Genomic DNA, 19450 nt, shown 5'->3' with positions numbered 1-19450 from the left:
AAAACATGAAGAGTTGAAAGTGTATATGTTTAGATTATTGTATTTATTATTATACATGTTTTAAGAGGCAGTATTACATTGACTTTACTCATGTGACCACTTTTAAGAGGCAATATCACCTTGCTTGGTTAGTTGGTTTTCGAGAAATTTCAAACCGATAAGAATAGGAAAATGAAGGACTATGAATGCACGAAGACAATAGAAAGACATCAAAAATACATGTGATTTTCTCCCGTAGATTTGAGTGGAAGTGAAATTTCCTTTGTTTTCTCTAGAAAATAAGCTTTTCCTATATTTTATTTATATAACCAAATGGCACTCGTAAAAACTAATCCTTAGAAACCCAAATGCTTTATTTTCTCCAAACCAAACTAAGCCCCTGGCTTTATATTTTGGAAAACTAAGAGTCACAATGCTAAAACAAACAACTTCTTTACACACGAGACATACTACCTCCGTCACGTGATATCTATAACACCGTCGTTGAAATAGGGCGAGGTAAAAGTTGATATGATTATGACAATAGAATTATAGTTACACAACTCTCCCTATTCTAGCTCAAAATATTAATGTTAAGATCATTGGCATATTTAAAGTATGAACTAAGCCCACGATACCGTGTGTTAGATTGGCACCCGAAGAAAAATAGAAGAATTACTATGTGATGCCAAACACATCGCTGTGGGATATATGTATGAATATCTATTAAATATCATAGAAATACAAATATACATTGAAATATGGCGGAGATAATATTTGATGAATATTTAACATGATTGCACACATGTTGAGCTTTATGTAATATACTGAAATATAAATGATGTGACATAATTTGCATGTGCTTATTATTTACTACTGGCCAGTGAGTGAGGATATAGCATATTTGCATGTTAAGATTTATGAGTACTCAATTGTTAGTTGGCATAAATTATATATATAGATAAGACAAACATCATGTATTATTCTGATTCGTTTGAACAAAAAATTTTACGAAATTACAATTATCTATCAAAGTAATCAAATTTTTATAGGCATCTCACGAAACTACACCTACACCAACGCCGAATGAATTTATCAAAACCATAAATTTCCCCAACATAAAAAAAAGATATTTTTTATCCGAAAATCTAAGGACATTTTATATGAAACACTAGCATTGATTTTTATATCTTCGCCTCATATTAAATCTTAGAAGTAGTTTATCAACATATTTCGCGCAAGACTGATTTCCTTATATTTTCTTATTATCTAATTGTCACATCATTTTCTATCTTACGTGACAGCTTTTTTAATTTAACCTATATCATTTTAATCACTGCTGCCTCGATCCGAAAATGTATGGGATTTTAATTTATTACCACAATCTCTTATATTTAAGGAAAGAAAAAAAATATTTCTATCGTATTTCTGATTCATTTCAATAAACACGTAAAACTGTTTATGTTTTAGAATCGAGGTAACAAATTTTTCGAGTTATGTTTCTGTACAGTACGGAGAAGCAAGTTTTTGCACTAGTACAGTAATAACACAAATTTCTCTCCCGGATTCATCACGAACCAAGAAATCCACGGCGACGACCGGCGGAGCATCGGGCCGCGAGCTCGAGCGGCCGAGCCCAGGTCGTCTTGCTCTACCAGTACACACACTACTAGTACCAGGCCTCTCCCCCGCCGCCATGCGCCTCCCCCTCGCCGCGGCATGGCCACTCCTCCTCTCCCTCCTCGCGGCGTCACGGTTGCCTGCGTCCGCGGCGGCGGCGAGCTCCGGTGCGACCTCCGGGCGAGCGGAATGGCAGGTCCTGACCAGGGCCAACTTCTCCTCCCAGATCCGGCTCCACCCCCACGTCCTGCTCATCGTCACCATGCCATGTGAGCTCCCCTGTCCATAGACCTAGTCGAGAGCCCATGGTTTCCGGCCAGCTGCGTGTGCGTGGTCGCTCTATGCGGTTAATTTGGACAAACTGAACTTTCTTTCTCGATTGAGCTGTGAATTTCGGAGTGACGAAGTATTTAAGGTTATAAGCGATACGGCACTAGGAACACATTTTGTTCTGTCGAAGTAATTGATTGTCGAGTTAAACTGTGGCAATTTTGTAGTCTGAATTCTGAAACGCTCAACTGCTGTATTGTAAGATCTTGCCTTTGTTTTAATGCAGGTCTTCATTACCTTTTGAGTCAGCACTGCTTAGTTTAAACTAAGTTAAATGTTCTTAAAATTGCGAAGTTTAATTTTATGAAAATGCAACATTTTACCCTGGAAACCTGGCCGAATGTTTGTATTGCATTCAGCAAATGAAAAGACGTGTATGGTATTTTTTGTGGGCAAAAACCTTATTTTCACTGTTTTATTCATGATAATCTATAGGGTATGGCGAGTCAAGATCACTGATGGCCGAGATACAACGTTTGGTTGCTGCCGATGAGCAGGAGCTTGGTCGTCTAAAGTTGATGGTTGTCCACAGAAATTCTGAGAAGTTGCTGACAGATGTACTCGATGCCACAGAAGGAATAAAATTCATATACTACCAACACTCATTGCCATTCAAGTACCAAGGGAAGCTTCGCACACGTGAGATACTGTCTTCAGTCCATTATATTATGTCACTCAAGCATGCAGAGACCCCATTTGTGGTTTTGCATACGAAGGAAGATGTGGAGGCTTTTGTTGAATCAACTGATAAAGCTGTAATTCTATCTGAATTCTGTGGGTGGTTTTCCAAATTGGCTCATGGTGGGAGCAACAGAACCGAGGGCACTTCATCTAACAATCACACAGAAAATGGTTCGTCAACTCTAATCCGCTCTTTACAGTCCATTTAACTATTATCTATTCTATTACTGCCATATTTTTGTGAGGGGCTTTGTTAGAATTGAGATTGATAGCCACCGTGGTGCAAGTAGTTCTTTCACTGAACATGAGTAGGCACAATCCCTTTCCCTTTTTAAAGAAATAAATGGCCTATTTTAGGAATTCTATCCTGACTTAAAGTTAATTATTACTAAATGATTTAATGTCCAAATGCACATGTACCAAAGATGGGGGTCAGGGGTGCAAATATGATTTAAGATGGTAAAAGTATTCCATGGGGCTCCAGGAGTCATTGGTCGGTTTTCTCCTTTTATGGATTCAAAACTATCTACTATAATCTTGAACTCTTAATCCATTTCAAGCATGACTTGCTCCATGATGTTTGTCATATAACTTTTGATTGGATGGTAATGTTTCCTCTCCATTCTAGCATATGCATGTTATGCTCATTGATATCACTCATTGTACAGTTGACATTCCTGGGAAGACACTAACAAGAGAATCAGATGGGCCCCTAGAGCTTGTAAGTGTAGCAAAGAAGATCACATTTATCTCTGATTAATTACCCTGCTAATTTCTTTGAGAAGAAATATGAAATATCTATCTGACTACGAAGATTCAGCAAATACCAGGAGAAACATCCCTTAAAATATGCTTCTTTGAGATGAAAACAGGTTATAGAGGATGAAGAACTGAATTTTGGAGGTGGGGTTCAGCTTACTGGCTCTCCTTGGAAAGGTGGATTTACCTTAGCAAATGGAAGTGTGTCAGATCAAATTAGAATTACAACTGATGTAAATAGAACGCTGTGTACAGCTGAAAAGCTCCACCAGTTTGAAAGCTTCTATGCAAAGCTTATTGCTCTGTCAAGAGATTATTTTCTTCCTCCAGAGAAAGTTAGATTTGGCCTTATAACTGAAAGATCATCATTACCTTCATTGGAGTTTATCAACGAAGGCAATTTGGAGACATGGTTCCTCAGTGTTCATTATCTGGGGTGCACCAATTGTTCAATTGTTGCAAAAGAAGGGGATGACCTAAGAAGTCTATTGCAATCTTATCATAATCTTGACATTAACGAGGTAGGCGATAAACAATTTCATGAACTTTACAAACATAATCTTGTATGTGTTAACAAGGTGAAGATAACACTTCTTTCCATAAAGAGTTGTCGGCGGACAACTGTTATGTAATTGAGTCACACAAATATAATGATGTGCCTATTGCTTCGTTCTTACTTCTCTTACAACTCTGTTCTATATCGATAGAGCATTGACTAGGAAGATAGCTAATAGCTGCTTGCATTTAGATTCTAGATATTCCAAGTTTACTAATTCAAATCCATTGAACCATGTTGCTCTCTTTGCAAATGTGTTTCTCTTCTTGAAAAATGATCATAAGCTGTACATGAATACAACTCTTCTGTTCTTATATTAGAAGTATGTAACTATCTTGATGGCATATCTCTTGTTATTTAGAAAAAAAAGATCATTTCCTTGGTGGATGATATTGGTTTTCTTCTTTCTTTCTGTAATGATCAAATGACTTTGGAGTTGCATGCTATATGTGTAGATGGATGTTGATGCAAGTGGTGTCGCTACCTTTCCCGCAAGTAGGCCATCGGCTATTCTATTCATTGATAGATTGTCAGATTCTTCAAAAGTCAGAGATGAAAGCAAACTACACCTCAAACTACTAAGGGAATATGTGCAGAAAAAATATCCATCTCATTTCAGTACTGGTGGTCTAAGTAATGGTAAATCCAGAATGAGCTCTAGAGCTGTTCCTTCCCTAATGAGCACAAGTAGATCTGCCCATACTGAACAAACTAGGCTGAGTGCTTGGGCCTCCAAATTAATGGAATTTGGGGATAAAATGTCAGTAATGGTGGTCAATGATGGAGAAAGTATTTCGTACAGAAGTGCTAGCCAAGGTAGTACCGATAATCCGTTATATGATATTCTAACAAAGCTGCTACAGAAAACAAGACCAGCACATAGGTCAAAGAAAACAAGGATAAGTTTTGTTACAAAAGATGTTGGCATAAAGCAGCCGTCTGATGATTCTGAAGTCCAAGTGGTGGAATCTCTGTCAATTCGAGAGAGTCAACCTGAAAGAAATGATGTGTCATTTGCCAGTTCAGACAGTCGTAATGATGAAAACAGGGCAACAGAAGCTGAATATATTGATGATGGACAAAAACCCATTAAACCTGAGAAAGGTACTGCAAATTACTATCATACCAACGAAAAACTTCTTGAATCCAGTGATACAGAAGCGGAGGAACAACACAAAACAAAAGATTCAGATGTAAGCCTTGATCTGCAGGAAGAGATCTCCATTGATGTGCACGACAGCAATGCTCCTGAAAATTTCTGTAATATCAGTAAAGATGATCTTGAATGTAGTGATGCAAAAATGGAGAAACAAGAACATAAAACTGAGGCTTCAGTTATAAGCTCTGATCTTCAGGAAGAGGTCTCCACTGATGTGCATTCCAGCAATCAAGTTGGTGATATATTACACAAACACAAAGATGAGGGAACAGTTAGAGAAGCTGTAGCCATATTGGAACATGATGGGGCAAATGTGAATTTTAACCAAGAGAAGTTAGGATCAGCAAAACAGCAAGATGATGTGTTTCCAGTCCTGGGTCAAGAATTTCGAAGAATTGAGGATGTCATTTATGAGGATAACCTATTTATTCTAGATGAAGGATCAGAAGAAAGTGATAGCAAATACCCTGTGCACACAGCATTAAGCTCTTCCAGTAGCCTTGTTGGCGATAACACAGAATATACAGAGCAGGTAACTCCAAGTATACCTGACGAACATTTTGCTGGTTCATTCTTCTTCTCTGATGGCGGTTATAGGCTTCTGCGAACTTTAACTGGTGGATCAAGAATTCCATCCCTTGTAATAATTGACCCAATTCAACAAAAGCATTATGTCTTTCCTGATGAGATTGAATTTAGCTACCCTTCTTTAGCAAGTTTTTTCGACTGTTATATGAATCAAAGTCTATCTCCATATTATCGTTCAGCCTTATCTGTCATAAGTTCTAAGGAGCTTCTGAGACCACCTTTTATTAACCGTGATTTCCACGAAGCAGATTCCATCCCTCAGTTGACAACGAGTAATTTTTGTATGTCGGTCTTTGGATTTGAAGGTTGTGATTCAAAAAATGAAATGCCATTTTCAAACACTGAAAATATTGCATCTGCTTGGAAGAAGGATGTATTGGTGCTTTTCAGCAACTCTTGGTGTGGATTTTGTCAGCGAACAGAGCTTGTTGTCTGTGAGGTGTATCAATCACTCAAGAATTTTGGGACTTCAAATTCTCAATTTTTACGGGCTCAAGACTTGCAAGGTAATAACCTATTCACCAATATCATGCTGAGAACTTCTGTTAAACTTCGTCTCAAGAAATCTGTACAAGTTTCCTGCTATTTAGCTTCTCTTAGTTGGAATTGTAGGATCATCCTGTTAATCAAATTTCACCATATTAGAATGTAATGCAACATATGCTAGGAAACTTATGCAACACTATGTAGTGCCTTTCCTATATATAATCATATATGTTCCACACTATAGTAAGATAACCCTATACTATAGCTTATTCCTCTGGAGTTCACCATTTTCTATGGCACTGCACTTCAAATTTGAAGTACTTGTGCCACTAATAATCATTCTTTTGGTTGCAGAGAAAAACGAAGAATCTACCATGAAGGGTTTTCCAGCTATTTATCTGATAGACTGCACATTAAATGAATGCCACCATTTACTAAAATTAGCAGGCAAGGTAATCAAATATTTGCCATGTATTGAAGTATTCCCTATCCCCTGACAAAATAATTAAGAAAACCAGAAGGAGCTCTTCACACTTATTGCTGTTGTTTACCCTGAAATGGTCTCTTTTGATAATTCGTAATAAATGCACTGGTATCACTTTATCAGCAGCAGTCATGCAAGAAGTATGTTTTGGTTTATTCGGACTGATATAACTATGTAAAGTCTCATCATTAGAGTCTTAAAAATGATTTCATCTTTAGAACATTAACAATGTTATAATGACCACTTGACCACAGTTCTGCACAGCATCAGTGAAGATTGAATTAAAAATATAGAGATGGCCTATCTAATTAAATATACTTGTTAACATGTTTTATTTTATTTTGGTACTGAAGGGCCTTGCCTGACATTACCATTTTTTTTAACTGAAGTGCTTATAGTGACAATACTCATGTAACCTTCGTGCGTTCACAGGAGGAGCATTATCCCACGTTGTTGCTTTTTCCGGCTGAGAGCAAAAGTGCAATATCATATGAAAGAGGAATTTCAGTTGCCAATTTATTTGAATTTTTGGAGTCTCACACAAGCAATTCACCCCACCTGTTGGAATATAAAGGTTAGTACAAAAACATCTTATAGCCCATAAATTCCTACTTTTAACAAAATGATCCTAGCATGGTAATATATGTTGGCTTGCTATAGTAGTGTGGCTGTTTGTTACTAACTCCATCCCATAATAAGTGCATTTCTAGGATTGCAAGCATAAATTAGTAAGGAAGAAAAATACCTTAAATACCCCTCATTAAATGAGAAGGATTTAGAGTGAGAGGAGTTGAGGAATACGATGGAGGAAATTTTGAATTGGAGGTGATTGATGAAACAGCTAGTAGTTACTCCCTCCAAGTTGATAATTCCTGTTGTTTTTGACAACGATCTTCAAAATATATTTCTGACTATAATTTTCTATTATAATATAAACAATAAATAAATAATTATTTACTTTTATTAAATTATTTATAAGACTAATCTATATATGCTGTCCTAGTGTCCTCAAACTAAATATTTTAAAAGTTATCAATAGTCAAAGTTTTAAAAATTTGAGCATAACCTTGTCTAAAATGACATGAATTGTGGTATGGGAGGGAGTATAAATGTACTTTATTGTGGGACAAAGTTTGGCTACTAGAAAATGCAATTATTTAGGGACAGAGGTAGTACTATAAATGCACTGTTCTTGTCACTCTCAAAAATTCTCGTCTAAGTGTTGGTTTTGGCTAACATCCGATGTAGCTGTATATTATTATCTTGTCTGGTCAGCTGCTTGTTGGTAGACTACCTTGTTAGAAATCCTGAAAATCCATCAGGGAATGGTATACGAGCAATGGCCTGCTTGATCGAGGCATCATGGGCATCGATATTTTCTGGCATTGTTACTTTTATTTCTCAATTCCTTTATATTGTTTACCTTTCATTTATAAACCAACTGTTCATAGCTGAGCTGGGCATTCCCAAATATTGCACGAAAGATTAATAACATTTTTTTGCTATCCACTGTCACTGTGATAAAGAAATATTCTAAAGCCTGTGCTTTTATTTTTGGTGCACAGGGTTTCTGTGGAAGAAGAAAATGGTCGCGCAACGTGATGCGCCACAGGCAATTCAGTTTGACAGCAGCGACAAAAGCAGCACCGAAGTTGGTTCCCATTCACCAAGTCATTTAGAGAGGCACGAGGCGCGTGTCCTCGCAGGTTCCGTCCTGACTGCCACTGCGAAGCTCGGGTCTGCCGTTCCATTCGACAACTCCCAGGTGCTCATCGTATCCGCTGACTCCCATGAGGGCTTCCAAGGCTTGATCATCAACAAGCGGTTAAGCTGGGATGCCTTCAAGAACCTGGACAGCTCCATGGAGCCAATCAAGCGTGCCCCGCTTTTCTACGGCGGACCTGTTGTGGTGCAGGGCTACTACCTCGTGAGCCTGTCCAGAGTAGCCTTCGATGGGTATTTGCAGGTTATGCCGGGTGTGTATTATGGAGACGTAGCCGCCACAACCCAGGTCACCAGACAGATCAAATCAGGTGAGCAATCTTCTGAGAACCTGTGGTTCTTCCTTGGGTTCTCGAGCTGGGGATACAGCCAACTGTTTGATGAACTATCTGAAGGAGCTTGGCAAGTGAGTGAAGAGCCTATCGAGCATTTGGTCTGGCCTGATAATTAGTTAGAGCATCATTCTTCTGTTCGTAGAGAGTAGTTTTTAGAGGATCCCCTTCTGTTTCCTGTCGGGAGAGTTGCCGGAGAAGTTGCAAGTCTTCCAGGCATATGTACATGCTGACACTGCAACGTGACATTGTACTTCACCTTTTTTTTTCTGGATTAGAAAAACATCATTATTTACAGTTTTGATGATTCTACTACTGAACTGCACTATCTTTTTTCTTGTGGATTAGAAAAGACAGCTCTATGTACAGTTTTGGTATTTCTTCTGCTGAATCCAGCCTGCTCTGTTTTTTTTCTCTGTTACTGTACAAAATTGTTTTTAGACTGCTGCTGTACAAAAATGTTTTTGTAATGGACAGTTATTTCTTCTGCTGAATCCATCCTGCTCTGTTTTTTCTCTGTTACTGTACAAAATTGTTTTTAGACTGCTGCTGTACAAAAATGTTTTTGTAATGGACAGTTAATTAATATGCAAATTCTCATGAGCAAGACTAGCCCAGTTACGAGCTGAGGCCCAATAAAGCCCACTACGAAACGGCCCATGTAAACGTGTCAACGCCAGCCCACGGCCCATGTGTCGTGCCTCACCGGTTTCTCCGTTCCGGCGCTCGCATTGGTTGCTGCTCTCCTCTCCTCCTCGCGACATCCGGCTCGGCTCCGCTCGCCTAGGCCGCAAAACCCTAGGCCTCGCCTCCCACTCGCTCGCTCCCATGGCGACGCCGGCGACGGCTGCCTCCGACGCGGCGGCCCCCAACCCGGAGCCGCGAGGCCCTCCTCAGTCCGAGGCGTCTACGGAGGAGCCGGGAGGAGCGCCCGATTCCGGCGCCGTCGCGGCGGCAGCGCCACCGGTGGTGGATGGGGCGGCGGATGGAGACGCCTCGACCGCTCCCGCTCCCATCCCCAGTTCCGGTCCTGCGGCGCCGCCTGTACCAGTGAACCCGGCGTCTTCTGCCGCTCCAGTGCCCCCCCGGCCGCAGTTCGCCGGGTCGCCCGCTTACGCGAGCCACCCGGCGCTGGCTTTCTCGTACAACGTTCTCCCGAGGGCGCCACCCCCGCCGCAGGTGGGCGGTGCCGCGGCCCAGCAGCAGCTAGGTGCTTCTCCGGTAGGGTTTCGTACTATCGTGCATATGTTATGCTCTGCTTGTAGCAATCATATATCTATACTTTTCATGTAGGATACCTTTTCCTTTTTGTATCTGTCAACTGCACAAATATTGCTTTCTTTTTCTGGAATGGGATGTAATACTAGCATTGTTGGGTCAATTTGTGCTGTTTGACTCAGATTATGAGGGGGTGATTCACTGTTTAGTTAATTGGTCCTGTTAAGTACATACGAACTGCAGTAAATGAAAATTTGTGCTTTATAGATTCCCTGAGAACTCTAAAGCGCTTCAAACCCATAATTTCTACTGTTCCTTAATCTGCTGATCAAACGTTGCAACATTTTCTAGTACTGGTGGTGGTGAAAATTCTATTCTATTATATTTTCTTAACTTCTGGTTAAATTCAATTTTTTTAATTATTTTACTATGATTTTATCTTGATCTGACGGTAAACATGCCTGCTTTCATTTTGGTCTAATCCAAAATATTGTGAGATTATTATTTTTTGTCACTGATGTGCAATGTTACTACTAAAGTAATTCTTGTGCGGAAAATTCAATCTTTCAACTGGACAGCTTGTAACCTAGTACTGCTATACCCTATAGGTTCATCACAACTGGTCATCTGAAAGCTGTTAATGCAGAGGAAGCTACATAGTTCTTTACTGTATCAGCATAATCTGGTACAGTTCACATAAAATAGCAAATCACATTTAAACAGAGGACTATTGCTGTTCCAGTTTTATACAAATGTAGCAAACAACTCCAACAAAGTTAAGTTGGATTAACATAACATATGATGACTTAACTTGTCAATGTTGAATTCCCACATATGAAAGTCTCGTCTCCTTTTTCCCTTCCAGGCCATGATGGCTCCTTCAGTACCTGCTGCGGCTCTTCAGCCTCCTGTCCCAGGGCAGTATTTTGGGAACAGGCCGTCTTTCTCATATAATGTAGTCTCGCATGCTAACGCTGGCTTGCCTACTGGTCAGCAGTTTCAACTTGACACTGTAATTCCTCATATCTTTATTGTTAGCATTAATAATGGGCTTCTTTTACCTGACTTTCATTTAATTAATTAATGACCTGATCCTCTTTTCTGATTCACTGACAGATTATTGCTGCCATTTTTTCTTCCAGGGTACAAATCATGCCGTCCAAATTTCACGGCCTATTCCACCAGCATCCTTGCAGCCTCCAGCTCCTATGAATTTAGCGCGCCCAAGTACAGCATTTCCAGGAGCAGGAGCTATGCCACCAAATCCTCCTGGATCTATGCGGTTGCCATTCCCAGTTCTACCCAGACCATCCAGTAATAGTTTCGTTGCAGGCCCACAACAGACACAGTCCCAGGTATCTCAGTTACCTACAAACACCGTATGCTTCAGCCAACTTGCTTTTATATTTGTGTCATAATGATCAGTTACTAATAACTCCGGAATTATTACAGGGGAACTCAGATGTTAGCACTTCCAGGTCTGATACGCGAAGTGTTCCAGAGGGTGGTCCCCAGACATCTCAGTTGTCAACAGGCCCACCACCTGCAAGTTCTTCTGGAAGTCCTTCGATCACCGTTCATATGCCAACAAATCCATCACTTCCAGCTCGCCCAGAGGCATTTGGGGCTTTTGGAGCTTCTGTACCTGGACAACCTTCCACAATCTTTCCTGCTCCACCAAACCTCCTTGGAAGACCTATGGCTCCATCTGCTTCTCCTTTTCCCCAAACATCACAGTCAGTTGCTGCTCCAAGTGCTTTTCCACAGTCTGGTCAGCAACAGTTGTACCCTTCCTATCCTTCAGCACATGGCATTGTTCCTCCTCAACCTCTATGGGGATATCCCCCACAGCCTACTGGTTTTCAGCAACCCCACTTCCAATCATATCCACCTGGTCCTCTTGGTAGGCCAATGGTCGGGAGTTCTGCTGTGACTGCATACATGCCCAATGTCCAGCCACCTGGTGTCTCAACCGATAGGGATTCCAAGGAACTATCATCAACAAATTCTGGATCTGAGGAGCCTACACATACTTCAGCTGAACTTTCATCAACAGGTACTGTTTTTACTGGATTTGATGATCAGTACTAATGGCTCTGTTAATTCTTGTGATTTTTGTAATATTGCAGAACATGGAAGCCAAAACAGCAATCAGCCTGAGGACAAAAAATCTACTGCAATTCAGGATTCAGATGCATGGTCTGCACACAAGACAGAGGCTGGTGTTGTATATTATTACAACGCCTTGACCGGAGAATCAACTTATCAAAAACCACCTGGTTATAAAGGGGAGGTAGTTGCACAGAGGAATAGCTGTATCAAGTAATATGACTTCATTCTAGTCTATGACATGGCAAATTAGCATCACAATTTAACTAATTGATTTCATATGTTATCCTGCAGTCCGAGAAGGTTGCAGCCCAACCAGTTCCAGTTTCTTGGTATAACTGTGCAAGTTCTCCTATATTCTATGCTATCTCTAATTGATTTTAGAACATGGATTTCATCTTTTCATGACAGGGTTGTAACCTGTAAAGACATGTTTTGAATTTGATTTACCATTTGCACAATTAGGAGTTCTATAACTTATTTAGGACAATTGACTTTTAGTGGAATTGTTACATTATTTCTGGTAGCCTGCACAACAGCCGAAAAGGTATCAAAGTGCATATTTAACATGGTAGTAACACAAGAAATTCCCAGAGCTTACATTTTAATTTTTTAAGTGGTAGGTCTTGCAGTAATCTTGCATTTTGGAAACTATTATGAAATTCTGCTTTAATTTGCTATTTCTGAAATTATATTGACTGCAAGACTACCAACATGCTTGCTATTCAGTACTAATCAGAGTAGTTTCTGATCAGCTGTGTATCTATGGTGCAAGTAAATGTAGACTGAAAACCTCATAATTGCTCATGTCAATAGGGATGAAAATGGTTGCAAAATGCATAAATTGTTTACAGGACCATATTGTTTTCTTGAAAATGGCACAGATGGAAATGAAAATGATATTGGTACCATCAGACTATAACCTCAAAATTGGCACACTATAGTAGCAAGCAAATCACACCATGTTTCCGTTCGGACCAGTGCAATTATTAGTGAAGATCCAAAGCATGAAGTAACTAAATACTTCATGACTATGCACATAAATTGTGTTTTATTTTGATGTGTTGTTGGTACTATATGGTAATTTTTTTTTGAAAGTTCTGGTTGAAAATGGTGAACCATTCAACTGTCAGAAAAATTCCTTTACCATTTTTGTTTTCATTTCTAGACTTTATGGAATCAGAATAAACTGTTGGTAAAAGATGAAAACGATAGTCAGGTATTGTCAGGAAATTCCACACTGATTTCACCCCTACATGCAACTGTTCAAGAATTTGCTGTAGGTCATCCACTTTGCTATGTTACTCAGCCACATATGTTCTCACTGTATTCAAAGTAAGGCAAATTATGTAGAATAACACTATACATATTCACTTTGTCAATTTTTTTTCATGTTGAGTTCAAAGTCTTCCTTTGGTCCATTCTTTCTAGTATTGATCTCATATTGCACCAATTGATGTTAATTAGAATGTCTCCTTATTTAGCTAAGGGAAAATCTGTAATTGAACTTTCTCCTGTATGACCCATTTCCAAACAGGCCTGTGACGGTCTTCAAAAAGCAAAAGTTTCTTTGGGAATGTTGCTATTGTTTGACTTTTGATGTTTCCCTCTTTACCCATATAAGAGTGCCGATCTGTTTTTCTATGCTTGCTCATACATTTTGTGTCACATGAAAAACTATAAATCTCACTTCAACAGGGACAAATTGTCCGGCACTGACTGGAGCATAGTAACGACAAGTGATGGAAAGAAATATTACTATGATAACAAACAGAATGTAAGACCTGGATTATGGCATAATCTCAGTATTGTAGGTCTTTATAAGTATTCCAGTATCACAAAAAATTATATATACAACTCATTCTAAAACTGAACAGGTTAGCAGTTGGCAGCTTCCACCAGAGGTGGCTGAGCTCATCAAGAATACTGAGTCTGGTCCCTTGAAAGGAAGTTCAACTTCGCTGCAGGATGCTGGCACAGTAGGGAATAAAGGGGAAATAAGTATTGATATTAATACTCCTGCCGTACAGACAGGTGGCCGTGATTCGTTGCCACTTCGGCAGACAGTTGTCCCTGCATCGCCTTCTGCATTGGATTTGATAAAGAAGAAACTGCAGGATTCTGGTGCCTCCAGTGTTCCTTCACCTCTTGCTACTCCATCCAGTGCATCTGAGTTGAATGGATCTAAAACAACTGATGTTGCACCCAAAGGACAGCAACTCCCGATTAGCAGTGAGAAATCAAAAGATAACAGCGGTGATGGTAACATGTCAGATTCCTCTTCAGACTCAGATGATGAGGAACATGGCCCAAGTAAAGAGGACTGTTTTAAGGTGGGCCTTTTAACTTCCTTCTTAGACTTTTTGTTTGTCAATGAAATTTTCCACGTTATCACTTCACAATCAGTTCTGTGCGCTGTTACTGTTTTTTCCATGTTATCACTTCACATTCAGTTCTGTTTGCTCTTTACTGTTTTTATAGCGGCCTTGAAGACAGTTTGCCTTCATAATTTTCTTAGACACCTTTTTTGTTAATACTATGTTTAGTTGGATAATTATGATAGCTCAATGCCTCAGTTATATATGAAATTATTAATGAATCAGCTGGCTTTTTGATGAATTAATTGCATGACAAATGCATTATTATTTTCACAGGAGATGTTAAAGGAAAGAGGTGTAGCACCATTTTCAAAGTGGGAGAAGGAACTCCCAAAAATAGTGTTTGATCCACGTTTTAAGGTTTGTTGATCTTCTTAACCTTTTGTACAAAATTTTAAAGCTTGCTAAGTTTGTTTTCTTAGCATTGCCTATGACTTCACGTGCTAGTATCGTTTATCCTGTTACCTATTGTAAATATATGCTATGGCCAGCCTAGGTGCCGGAAATTTTCTTACCTGTAATGCGTATATGCAGTTTCTGGTAGTCTGATCGCTACTTGTATAGGATATGTTATCTTGATTTTATCATCTTCATAAGTTGTACATAGATGCCTATCAACTATTCTTCAGAAAAAATGGGAAAAACTAAGAAACAAATTTATTTGATTTGTGAGGCTTCAAAACTCCTGCTGATTGGGAAAATATCTGGGCTATATGTTTGGTGTTCCCCACTTAGAAATACTAAATGCTCATTACTCACACAAACACTTCCTTTTGTAGACTATAGTGCTTAGTAAAGATAGTTTCCTTTTGTCGGCCTCCAGCTGTGCTTACTGTGCTAATTCTATAAATTGTAGGGAAAGGTTTACTTGACCCTTCAAGTATAAAACCAAGCATTCTATTTCCTAAAGTCAAAACCATCTGAATAACCACTAGTGGTGGTTTTGGAGGTAGTTCTGCCACCTTGGCGAATGACATAGCTGATATGCCATGACTTAGGCTTAAAACTATTTGAATTAAGTTCCAGTCAAGATATGTTATTACATGAAAAATTCATAGAGGCATGAAAATTAGTTAATATATTTTTAGTTGCTGAGTTAATGAGAAATGCTCCATGTGATCTCTCATATGTTGAAACCATGGTTGCTAAGTTGTTAAGCTGACGCAAGACGAGCCACCTCCTCAGCCTAGGTGGTTAAGGCATAAGGTGAGGAAAGGTAAACCACCTCTGCCTCTCAGGCTCTCAGCCTAAGTGACACTTCCCCCATCCCAAAATAAGGTCACCTTATTTTTGGACAGAGGGAGTAAAGCTTAAGGCGAAGCAACGCGCCTTATACACATAACACAGCCAGAAATAAAAAATAAAGTATGGCTCATAATCAACATGTTAACACACTAACAGCTCATGTAAAGCACCAAGTTTTCCAGCTATTATTCTTTCCTACTCCTGCAGCCTACCTTGCCTGGCTCCGCCAGTGCCTTCTAACCTAGCTGCCACTATAGTGAGCAGGAATGGTGCAGTGGTAGCACCATATCAAAATCAGAGCAGAGTGAGTGGGAGAGGAGTAAATTGTCTTCAAGCAAAGAAACATTGAACATGGCAATGAGGATGAGGCTGAGCTGGATTTGGAACCGCTAAGGCAGGAGGATACTGGTGGTAAGGAGGAGGGCAGAATAGGAGTGCAGAGCTACTGTGTGGTGGATGCACTGCTGCCTACGTTGCCTGCCCCCTGCTATTTCTCTCTCCTCTGTTGTGCCCACAAGTCTGAGGGATACCTTGACCCCTGGACTCACCTTGACACCTAAGCGATGCCTTAACAACTATGGTCAAAACCACACCATGCCACACTGGTAACGTGGCAAAACCACTTTCATAACCATGCTAGCATTATTTAGACAGTTTTTCGCTGCTCAGGAGGCACACATGCACACTAATACCTGGTTTTATACTTTAGGGGTTAACTAAACATTTTCTTAAATTAAGTAATATGATGCTAATGCTAGATTTTCTGTCACAGGCGATTCCAAGTTACTCGAGACGACGTGCTATATTTGACCAGTATGTTCGGACATGTGCTGTCGAGGAGCGGAAGGAGAAAAGAGCTGCTCAGAGGGCTGCAATGGAGGCATATAAACAGTTACTAGAAGAAGCATCTGAGGTTTGCTATCGATACTTTCTGAAAGTTGTTTGTGCTCTTCCCATTTGTGCATTGCCAAATGGGTCCAGTTGTCTATTTTTTTACACTTGCTTTTTTTTGACAGTCATACCATCTTAATACATAAAATGCAGGACATCAACTCCAATAAAGATTACCAGGAATTCAAAAGAAAATGGGGTACTGATCCAAGGTTTGAAGCCTTGGATCGAAAAGCAAGGGAGTCTCTTTTCAGTGAAAAGTATGCACATCCTTATATTAATGTTTTTGAATTTGAAATTTTAAATCATATTAGTTCATATACTGACGCATTTTCAATATTCTTCAGGGTGAAGTCAATTGAAGAGAAAGTTCAATCAATGCGCAATGCTGTTAAAACTGACTTCAAATCAATGCTTCGAGAAAGTAAAGACATAACGTCAACTAGCCGCTGGACCAAAGTAAGTTCCCTGTACTCATATCGCTAAACATGTTCCACCAAAAGATAAAAGGGGCAGATCTGATTCATGTAAAAATTGTATTCAGTCTACCCTGCGATGACTTTGTCTTATATGTATATCTACAAATTATAACATACACTGGCTGCATGATACTTCTAGGGTGATGTCCTTATCAGTTTTCAGTTCTGTCATATTCTAATCATGATGATAGCAGGAATGAGTTCAATCTCTTATTATGTTTAAATTATTGGCTAGATGTGATATTTTGTACTATGATTTGCATGACTTAGGGATTCACCTGAGTTCATTTGGATGCCGACCAACGATCTAGGTAGCTTTTCTGTCTGGTAACAGACTGTTAGCCTTTAAACAACTATTGTAGTGATCTAGTGTAGCCTTTCTTCTATATAAGACCTCAAGATCCTGATATCTTCTGATTGGGCTTTAATGAAACATGAAGGTTTGATTTGTCGTGATAGCTGATCATCTAACTTGCATGTGATCATGTGTCTCTGTCCTTATGAGCTCCTCCCCCCTCCGGGCTATAAATATTCTATAACTCTAATGTTTACTTGGATGACAACTTTAGGATAGTAGGACTATATAGTAACCTTTTCAAGTTGTTCATTGTGCACAACTCACTAGTTAAGTATGGCATCATGCAGGTGAAAGAAAATTTCCGGAACGATGCAAGGTACAAAGCAATGAAGCATGAAGAAAGAGAGGATGCTTTTAATGAATACATAGCAGAACTAAAATCTGCTGAAAAGGAAGCAGAGCAAGCTGCTAAGGCCAAATCAGATGAACAAGTTAGTCAACTTAACTAATGAACTCTAATGCTTTGTTGACTGAATGTAGCATTGTAGCTTCACATATGCTATTGTATGCAACTATAATCAGGCCAAGTTAAAGGAGAGGGAACGTGAGACGCGCAAAAGGAAAGAAAGGGAAGAGCAGGAAATGGAGAGAGTAAAATTGAAGATCCGAAGAAAAGAGGCTGTGTCTTCATATCAGGCTTTACTTGTTGAAATCATAAAAGATCCCAAGGTGACTTGTCACTTTTCTGAGCTCCATTTGAGAAGCTATTTGCTATGTAATGTCCAATTTTATATGAACCTGCTGTTTTTCTGCCATAGGCATCATGGACAGAATCCAAACCAAAACTTGAAAAGGATCCACAAGGCCGTGCGGTAAATCCAGATTTAGGTAAAGGTGATGCAGAGAAGTTATTTCGTGACCATGTCAAGGACTTGTATGAGGTAAATTTGAAATGCTGTACATAGAATTTTAAATTGAAATGTCATATCTGGGTACTTTTGAGGGTTTACTTGATGGGCTTCGAGTCTCAGACCTGTTCTTAATGTATGAGAACTTAATGCATTATCCCCTGCCAAATTAATCCTAAACTGGGGTAATTGGATCCATGCCACTGCAAAATGCAATATACCGTTTTGGAAAAATGCCATTACTATTCGTGAAATCTACTGCTTACTACTGAAGTTTTGCGAATAGTAATGTCGTTTTTTAAATATGGCATATTTACAATGACATGGATCCAATTAATCCTAAACTCTTGTGCGTTGGCACATCTCTCCGGGCACACTGTTAAACTCAGTCACAGACGCACTACCTCAGCTACTTTTGGATGGAATATTGATGCAAGAAAATATACTATGTGACAGTACTGATTAAGGAAGCATACTGTATTTTCCCATGCCAGTACATGGATTTGTTTGAGCTTGGACGTTTGAATCTCGGTTGCTTGAATAAATTGTCTTCACTTAGTCATATATTATCAGGTTTCTATTGCAATCTATTTCACATGATGTTCGTTGCATGCCTTTTTGAGATCTGACCTGAGCTGCTACACTTTTTCCTCCAGCGACGCGTGCGGGATTTCCGTGCACTCCTATCTGAGGTCATAACCCTGGAGATAGCAGCTCGAACAACAACAGATGAAGGAAAGACTGCAATCAACTCTTGGACTGAAGCAAAAGGTCTTCTAAGATCTGATCCTCGGTACAACAAACTGCCAAGCAAAGACCGGGAGTCCATTTGGCGGCGCTACGCAGATGACATGGCGAGAAAGCTCAAGCAGTCAGATTCCAAGGAGAAACCAGATACGGATGGGAAGCAGCAGCGTAGGTCCTCTGATCCACCAAGGCGGAGGTAGCCTGTAGAATGTAGAACCGTCCACCTGTACTACCCTAGTCGATATTGATGTTATCATTAGTTCACATAATCACATTCTGTTTACCCTTGTTTTTGTAACAATGAGGGCGTTAAATTAACTGAAAATTTTGGTAACAGGAGCATCCACTTACCTTTTTTTGGCCATGCATTTCGTTGACCCGTGAATCCAGAATTCCAGATTGCAACAGTTGTGCAAATGCAGTGGTGTTACGTCATTACACTTTTTGGGACATTCGTAAATTTGCCACTGATTTTTTCTAA

The 19450-nt window shown here is 39.6% G+C and overlaps 2 protein-coding genes across 4 annotated transcripts; both read left to right on the top strand.

The window, feature by feature from the left end:
- Window positions 1-1529: 1529 nt before the first annotated feature.
- LOC102721679 lies at window positions 1530-9103 on the top strand. Its single transcript, XM_006662392.3, has 8 exons — window positions 1530-1868; window positions 2365-2781; window positions 3279-3331; window positions 3483-3890; window positions 4381-6178; window positions 6513-6610; window positions 7075-7216; window positions 8208-9103. The coding sequence occupies exons 1-8, from the start codon at window positions 1676-1678 to the stop codon at window positions 8813-8815; spliced, it is 3717 nt and encodes a 1238-aa protein (XP_006662455.3). The 5' UTR covers window positions 1530-1675; the 3' UTR covers window positions 8816-9103.
- A 386-nt stretch (window positions 9104-9489) lies between these two features.
- On the top strand, window positions 9490-19429 carry LOC102702317 (pre-mRNA-processing protein 40C). 3 transcript variants are annotated; one of them, XM_015841898.2, is made up of 16 exons: window positions 9490-9917; window positions 10780-10926; window positions 11057-11269; window positions 11367-11970; window positions 12044-12207; window positions 12318-12355; window positions 13722-13800; window positions 13901-14356; window positions 14678-14761; window positions 16419-16559; window positions 16691-16797; window positions 16885-16996; window positions 17662-17805; window positions 17897-18043; window positions 18133-18255; window positions 18879-19429. In XM_015841898.2, the coding sequence occupies exons 1-16, from the start codon at window positions 9525-9527 to the stop codon at window positions 19167-19169; spliced, it is 3243 nt and encodes a 1080-aa protein (XP_015697384.1). In that variant the 5' UTR covers window positions 9490-9524; the 3' UTR covers window positions 19170-19429. The 3 variants fall into 3 exon arrangements, with proteins under 3 accessions (XP_015697384.1, XP_006661876.1, XP_015697385.1); XM_006661813.3 differs by lacking the exon at window positions 9490-9917 and adding an exon at window positions 10546-10599 and having other exon boundaries at window positions 18879-19427; XM_015841899.2 differs by lacking the exon at window positions 9490-9917 and having other exon boundaries at window positions 10793-10903; window positions 18879-19426.
- Window positions 19430-19450: the final 21 nt, after the last annotated feature.

Source organism: Oryza brachyantha, chromosome 10 (assembly GCF_000231095.2).
Source record: "Oryza brachyantha chromosome 10, ObraRS2, whole genome shotgun sequence".
Taxonomy (NCBI): Eukaryota; Viridiplantae; Streptophyta; class Magnoliopsida; order Poales; family Poaceae; genus Oryza; species Oryza brachyantha.
The sequence above is the reverse complement of the archived record's forward strand: the minus strand, read 5'-3'. Positions and strand labels throughout refer to the sequence as shown.

Bases quoted from the DNA above. Each gene is read 5' to 3' on its own strand.
- LOC102721679 (XM_006662392.3), top strand. From the start codon at position 1,676: ATGCGCCTCCCCCTCGCCGCGGCATGGCCACTCCTCCTCTCCCTCCTC. The intron at 3,332-3,482 runs GTAAGTGTAGCA...AGATGAAAACAG, and splicing joins CAGATGGGCCCCTAGAGCTT to GTTATAGAGGATGAAGAACT. The intron at 3,891-4,380 runs GTAGGCGATAAA...CTATATGTGTAG, and splicing joins ATAATCTTGACATTAACGAG to ATGGATGTTGATGCAAGTGG.
- LOC102702317 (XM_015841898.2), top strand. From the start codon at position 9,525: ATGGCGACGCCGGCGACGGCTGCCTCCGACGCGGCGGCCCCCAACCCG. The intron at 11,270-11,366 runs GTATCTCAGTTA...GAATTATTACAG, and splicing joins CACAACAGACACAGTCCCAG to GGGAACTCAGATGTTAGCAC. The intron at 14,762-16,418 runs GTTTGTTGATCT...TTTCTGTCACAG, and splicing joins TGTTTGATCCACGTTTTAAG to GCGATTCCAAGTTACTCGAG.